At 35.8% G+C, this 8,088-nt stretch overlaps 1 protein-coding gene across 2 annotated transcripts in view; it reads left to right on the top strand.

Annotated features, from left to right (window-relative positions):
- The first annotated feature begins 794 nt into the window (after positions 1–794).
- The window catches only part of LOC107746947 (unconventional myosin-Va-like), an 85,544-nt gene continuing 78,250 nt past the window's right edge, over positions 795–8,088 (top strand). For both annotated transcript variants that reach the window (XM_016561305.1, XM_016561304.1), the window contains exon 1: positions 795–865. In XM_016561305.1, the coding sequence (XP_016416791.1) occupies positions 833–865 (33 nt within the window). In that variant the 5' untranslated portion in view covers positions 795–832. The remainder of the gene's footprint in view (positions 866–8,088) is intronic.

Raw genomic sequence — 8,088 nt, 5'->3', positions numbered from 1 at the left:
CTAGTTCGGAGCAAACCCCTCCCTTCCATAAGCCTACTCTGCTCTGATTGGTCAGCTGGCCAAGCCTGCTGTGATTGGCACAGAGAGGAGTCCTTGAGCAAGTTAGCGAGTGCTACCATTGACAAAGCACCTTTACATAGAACAATAATATAGTGCTCCAATCCGTTCTTATAATAATGACATAAAATACAAAAACACTTATGCAAGCTAATTGTGCCCACAGCTAAAGTTTAGCTGCTAAACTGTGGACACTTAAAACAATAATGGTGGCTACGTTAGCCGAGTGCTAACGTGACTAACTGATGAAACAATACAGTTTGTAAACCAAAATATGTCTACTATAATGTTTGAAGAACGACAGACAAAATCCATTGATTGCCAACATGTGTGTTGCATTACTAGTAGGAAGTAAATAAGTTCTGTATAGGGGTAAATGAAATAAGCTCAGCCATTTACTGATGCATCTGCATGTGGCATCTGTTATGTTTACATGCCAGTTTGAAACTTGTCTCTCTGTCCACTGACTGTCCCACAGTTTTGCAGAATGATGCAATTTAAAAAAAGGTTCTGTTCTTGCTCATGTGACACTAGAGGGTTTGGCTGTTCTGAGAACAGCTGAGGATACAGACAAACAGTTCTCTCTGCTGACTCGAGCATCAGCCACTCGGAAGACCGTCTCCCAGACGCAGTTATCAATATATATCCGCCTGGGATCAGGGATCCAATCAGATGCATTGAGCGATCCCTAACGTGTTTCCCAGCGCTGGCAGAAGTAGGACAGACATCATTTTTCTTGTCTTCAGTATGAAATAGAGAAGGTTGTGCTTTAAACATGAACCAGGAGCTGGATTTTATGTTTGTTAAAGTAAGTACTGAAACTAATACTCTTTTGCCTGTTTTGAGCATATGTAATTTCAGTAATCACTGTGGTACTTCTCAGTTGGTGATCTTTTTTTAATTTTTTTATTTGGAGACAAGCTAAATTGGCTAGAGAAAGATTGGTTGTCTAACTTTTTTTAATTGGAATATTATGTTATACTTAGTTTTCTGACTATTTTCCTGTTGTTGCAGAAAAAGACTCATGTAAAAGATAATCATTTATCATTCCGTTATATCAATTCTGGTGTGAACGGACTTAAATCAAGATAATAATCAAGCTGGTTATTATGGCTGTAAATGTTAAAAAAATTCTCACAGCTTCAGTTTAGTAGTTACTTTGTATGTTTCTATTACATATGTACAGAATATATTAAATAATTAGAAAATAATAATAATAGCAATAATAATATGTAAACATTTGTTGAATTTGACATTGTTGTCTAATAATATGCTCACTATTTTTCCACAAATATAATGTAATGTAAATACTATATTTTTGGGTCATCAATATTTTGAAAAACTCTGCATTAGAACATTAAGTTGTTAGATTATTGGAAACCAATATTTTTTACTGATTTAGTCAATATTTTTTTATCCTAATTTTTTACTGAAATGTATAGATAAACGTATGTTGTTTTGTTGTCAATCGTTCCATTTTCTGTAGTGGTCATGCAGTATACATAAGTGTGAAACTGATAAAGATTTAATCATGCAACAATAATGCTTATAAGAAGACACTCTGCTCAGTGGCCTATCGGAAATGGTCCGTGATCTCATATCTTAGGATTTTATTGTCCATGTGAACATCGCGTCTCCATTTATTTTGACAAAATTTAATCTTGCGTCATTACGTTTGGATGAGATCCTGTTTTGGCTGTGGTAATTCATCAGGATATGTGTTAACACTGTTCTGTGCCCCAGAGAATCCTGGGTAACCTGGCTTTGGAATGCTTGGAGTAACTGTAAACAAGTGCAGCGTAGTTATTTTTCAAGCAAACAGATTTTGTGGGATTTCAGACATTTTTGGCAAGCGTATTTGAGAGCCGGTCAGTAGTAACAATCTGGTGGGTGAAGGGATTGCTGGTGAAGGGAGACTCTGGGAAACAGCAGGCAGCAGATTTTCACATGAGCGTCTGTCATGTGATGGTCTGTTCTACTCTTTCCCTCTCCCTTTTTCTTTGTTTTCTCCTTTAAACTGGGAGGTCAAAGCCCAGGGCATCATGCAACATTTAAAAGGATAGTTCACCCACAACGAAGACGTTTAGCAGAATGTCCAAATAGAATGTTCAATGTTTTTTCCTCCATGAAAGTGAAAGGGCACAAAAAGACCATAAAATAGTATCTTAAATATAGTTCAGTATTTAGACTGCAGTATTTAAAACTACATTTTAGTCTGTCAAAACATAGCATACAACAATGTTCACTAACACAGTAAAGTTTTGGTGTTTATTCTCTTTAGCATGCAGTGCGATTTTTTTTTTCCCGTCAGTTCCCTGATCATTCCAATTCAATTTCAGCAAGTGAAGAACAAATTTATAGTCGTGTGTTATGCATTAGGTACATTATCATCTCTGACAGACATGTTGAATCTGCTCAGGCCGCCATTTTCTCCTTCTTGGAAAGCGTTGATGTAGTCAAAACAGTAGTTCTGTCAGGACCACTATCGTCAAAATTATAGATACTTAGCATAAAGTTTGGTTTGGCGGTATGGTTCTGTTCTGGGCAAAAAACTCCCTGCCCATCCATGCAGCCTGTCATGAATGAGCAGGGGGAGCAGCAATAATAACCCCCCTAGGGTTAACAGAACAGAACAAGGCAGATATCATTAATGTACTTAATGATATTTAAGTGTAACACTTTATTCAAGATAAAGGAGTCTGATTAGCAAGGAATATCAGAAAGCCAAGTCCTGACTGTGGCGAAAGGAGGAGCTGGGGATGGAGGAGGGTAATTTGCTCCTGAGCAAACAGAAAAGCTGCTGAATAATACTGAATACAGCTTATATAGGAATGCCGCGATAGGTGTTGTATTCCTATAGGTAGATGTGATCAGCTGAGAATCAGCTGATGCAAGCTTGACTCACGTGACCTGCCAGAACTAAGCTAACGCTTAATTTTAGGTAGTATATGGGTATTGCGTGTACTTCCTGGACCTCTGCTTCTCGTAAATACTACCATTTTTTGTGCATGTTATTTTTTGACAGACATCAGTGTTGTAATATTTAAATGATGCAGATTTGAAAACAAATGAATCATAAGGTAATCATTATGTATGATGTAGCTGTCAAGTATTCAGTAAAGTAATTGATGTCCATGAATATGTTATGTTGATGTTTTTAGTTGTAATATTACAACTGACAGCCAGGCAAAGCTTTTGACGGACGTAACAATGTGCATAAGGGGTGAACTATGATTGATTTTTGGGTAATTATGAAATGTGCCAGAGATGTTTAAAATGTTTTGCGTAGTTCATTGTACTTATTTTATGGATTGAAGTTTATATCGTGGCTAAATTAAATCACGTTACTCAGATACTGATATATTTGGCTGGTCAAAAATGTTGCATTCAGCTGTCACAAATTTTGACCTTTTAAAATCAAGTTAATTTTTTTAAAAGGAAAAGAGTGGCCTTGATGCAGTTGTTTTTGTCATGTCTTGTTACAAAAATCTTCTATTTAAACCCATGAAAATGCAATTCCTGTGTTAAACAGTAGTGAAAAATACTTTTTTTTTTGGAACTGGAACTGTTGTTCCATTATTGCATCTTAGCAGATTTTGACTCATACGTATATATTGTTCACAGTATTGTTTTATACAGACAACATATGCTATACAAGTTTTATGGATTACTCTTATGATATGTTTGAGCTTGTTCATGTAAATCATATCCATTATGATTGCATGGAAAAGAGCAACATGGACATTTTAAAAACATTTTTGTGAAGTGTAATGGTTGGACTTTTCCCATTACATAAATGTCTCTCACAGAATGTAGTCAGCTGAGATGTGAATGTCATACAGATGAAGAAGTTCATTTAATTGATTCTGTAATCTTCAAGCTCTCACACAAACAGCCACGTGTCCTGTCTAGAATGAGGGGGAGATTATAGTGTGTCTCTGTTTTATGAGTTTATGAATAGCCACAGGGCTGTACCAGAGACCAGTGTAATAGGGGGTTTGGACATTAAAAATGATCAGGATACAGAGGTTTATGGTAAAATCGAATCACTTTGAATGAATCTCTGACCTCTTTGTCTGTATGAAGTTGTGATTGTGATCAACGTGTTTGATAAAAAATATCCTTGAGAGGACAAGTGGAGTGAGGAAAGAGTAGTGACTTCTAAAGTGAAAGCTGAGGGTTAATTCCATAATCTCCGTTTGGCTGTGAACCGATTTACAAATGCTTTGTAAAGTTCCCTCTCACTCCCCCATCTCACTTTCTTTCTAAATCACACACACAATAATCACATTCCTCTTTTATAGAGGTCATATTGCTCATGTGATTTTAAATGATAATTGAGAACATGGTGTGATTATTTGTTTTTTTGTTTAACTCTCTTGTGCTATATTTCATTTTTTAAGAGTCAAAAATAGATTTGTGAAGAGCAGATTCTGATTTTGATAACTTCTAGATAGCAGTTAACCACTGAGCACAGAGACATTGAATCACTTTAATTCTTAACTGAATTGTTCTGATCATTTTTTGTAACAGATCAGCTGTTTTATTGGAATGATCTGACACAAAATAATCGTTGGTTCACAGTTGCACGTCACTACTTCTCTCATGAACACACTGTAAAAAAAATTCCGTAAAATTTATGATAAAAAAACAGCGTCAGAGGTGTAGTTCACCTGGTTGGGATTAACCTCATCTAAACCCTGGTTAAATCCTGTCCCGGGGTGATCTTTTTCTCACGATTGGACTCAATGCACTTCACATGGACTCACTATCAAATGGAGCATAAAGGCTATGTGTTTGGCTGTTCATACTAAAACTGGTTCAATTATTCTGCTTATGCTACAGTTACCTTACTGCACCTCAAGGTATTTTTCAGGTAATGTACTTCAAGACATTTGTCAGGTTTTTGTCCTTAAAGGAGCAGTTCACTTCCAGAATGAAAATTTCCTGAAAATGTACTCAACCCCATGTCATCCAGGATGTTCATGTCTTTCTTTCTTCAGTCGAAAAGAATTTAAGGTTTTTGAGGAAAACATTCCAGGATTTTTCTCCATATAGTGGACTTCAGTGGTGGCCAATGGTGAAAAGGTCCAAATTGCAGTTTCAGTGCAGCTTCAAAGGGTTCTACGTGATCCCTGCCAAGGAATAAGGGTCTTATCTAGTGAAACAATCGGTCATTTTCTAAGAAAAATACAAAATGATATACTTTTTACTTTTTAGAATTGTTGAATAAATTGTTAATTTTGTTTTCTTTGCGCACAAAAAGTAGCTTCTCGTAGCTTTGCAAAATTGACGTTGAGCCACTGATGTCACATGGACTGTTTTATCGATGTCCTTACTACATTTATGGGTCTGGGAACATTTCAGTTGTGTTGCTGTCTATGCAGGGTCAGAGAGCTCTCAGATTTCAAAAAGATATCAAAAGTATCTTGTGTTCCGAAGATGATCGAAGGTCTTACGGGTTTGGAACAACATGAGGGTGAGTAATTAATGACTGAATTTTTATTTTTGGGTGAACTAACCCTTTAACAACTACCTTCCTAACTATTAGTGAGTAGCAAATTAGTAGTTTATTGAGGCAAAAGACGTAGAATGGTTTGTTAATAGCGAGAATTGGACCTTAAAATAAAGTGTGACCATATAATTTATATATACAATAATGCTTGAGAAATAATTGGTCATTCAGTGTCATTCAACAATAATTCTACTACTAATGTTAATATAAAAGATGCTAAATTCTGATAGACTTAGGTGAACTAAAGCTATCATAGGACACAACATGCACTGCAGTGATAATATATTTGCTGAACTTATTCTAATTCAGTCACTGGAGAGTGAAATCTGCCAGTGTATTAGCCAATGGCTAACAGCAGACAATATTTAGCCGCAAGGGTGAAATTTAGTCGTCATATGCAAAAGATTTACTCGCAACAAATTTTCTAAAACTTCTGCACGTTTCTGTTTGTTATTTCTTCTAAATTATCCAAAAGATAATGATTTAATGGATAGATTAAAAAATATAAACCAGTAAATATAAACGCAGCATAACTTCACCCCAATAACTTATTTTACAACAAGCTGATTGGTTCCATAAGTCAGACAATGCCGTCGATACGGAGATAGTATGACAGTCTGTTTGTTTTCTCTCAGTTATTCAGATGTGTCAACAAAAAATTATTTTGTTAATCAGAGCACCGGCAAACAAGGAAATGAAGGAATAATTAAAAGAGGCAGACAGAGAGGAATATAGAACACTGTACAGATAAAAATAGGTTTTGACTGTTTGTTTTTAAATTGATTAGCTAAACCCCATCTCCTCTGCTCATTCACACCTGCCCCCCATCACCCCGAGGGCAAACCGTCACGATGGTGATTTATTGTGCATCATCATAGGTGATTCTCTGATGTTTACTAAAGAGGTCATACAGAAAGGACATGTACATGGTGAAGATGTCTATTTATTAATCTGCATGTTTTCATCAGGAACAGATGCATTCCAGATGAATCACTCTTTAATAGGGATGTAACGATTCACTCAACTCACGATTCGATTCGATTCACGATTCGATTCGATTCGATTCACGATTTTTTATTGATATTTTTTTTTTACAAAATGAGATTTAAGACAAATTATATATTAAATGTGTCCTTTTATTATTGCTTGGACAAAATGCTGCACATTTCTTTGTGAAATTGAAATATAACACTATAATAATATACTAATATAGCACTTGCATATTATTGCTCTTTTGTTGGTTTTGATTGCTTCTATTGTCCTCATTTGTAAGTTGCTTTGGATAAAAGTGTATGCTAAATAACAAATAATGTAAATATAAAACACATACACAAGTGTACATATATATATATATATATATATATACACACACATACACACACGCACGCACTGCACACGCACGCACTGCACACACACGCACGCACACACATTTATATATATTTGGACACTGACACAATTTTCATAATTTTAGCTCTGTATGCCACCAGAATAGAATTAAAACATCACCAAAGACTAGACATATAGCATTTCTATTTTTAATTTCATAACATTTTAATTTCTGTTTGCATACCGTTACTTGTTATTTTTATTCTGTGCAGATGACTTTCTGATCAGGCACTACAAACACTGTGTTGGGACAACACAAAGCTAAAATGAAAAAACAAGCAAACAAACAAAAAAATTAACAATACCAGTATCTGCAGTATTGGTAGTAGCAAGCTAATGCTGTACCAGTGCAGTCAGAATCGTCCTCTGTCGAACATGTGAGTGTGTATTTGTGAGCATGTGAAAAGCATTTGAGGTAATTCTGTCAAAATGCCCACCTGGTGAGGTAATAATGTAAACACAGTTGATTTGTGAACATAAGATGCAGGACAAGTGCACCATATTGGACCGATGTATCAGGTCTTGCAGTACACATTCAGCCTAAGAGACCTGCTGCTGTCTTGAATATGTCATAGTATTAATTAAACAACAGTACTGACAGGGAAAAGCCACTTACTTAAGTTGTATTAGCCACTTAATTAGTATGAATAATTGCATCAAAAACTAAAAGCAGTATTTTCTTAATTTAGGTTTTTTTTGTTTTGTTTTTTGCTGTTTAAAGGGGTCATATGATGCTGCTAAAAAGAACATTATGTTGTGTATTTGGTGTAATGCAATGTGTTTATGCGGTTTAAGGTTAAAAAAACACATTATTTTCCACATACTGTACATTATTGTTTCTCCTCTATGCCCCGCCTTTTTGAAACGCGTCAATTTTTACAAAGCTCATCGTTCTGAAAAGCGAGGTGTACGCTGATTGGCCAGCTATCCAGTGCGTTATGATTGGCCGAATACATCAAGCGCGTGACGAAAATGTTACGCCCCTTGCCATATTGTGATGATGCCCTGTCAGGCCGGAGCGATGATTCAAAAACATGAAAGCCCATTATAAACGAGGCATTCGTTGCATCCAGTGGGGACATAATTACGGATTATAATGACTTATACTGTCTTTTTACGCATTGCGTTGC

Source organism: Sinocyclocheilus rhinocerous, unplaced genomic scaffold (assembly GCF_001515625.1).
Source record: "Sinocyclocheilus rhinocerous isolate Xijiao unplaced genomic scaffold, SAMN03320098_v1.1 scaffold138, whole genome shotgun sequence".
Taxonomy (NCBI): domain Eukaryota; kingdom Metazoa; phylum Chordata; class Actinopteri; order Cypriniformes; family Cyprinidae; genus Sinocyclocheilus; species Sinocyclocheilus rhinocerous.
The sequence above is the reverse complement of the archived record's forward strand: the minus strand, read 5'-3'. Positions and strand labels throughout refer to the sequence as shown.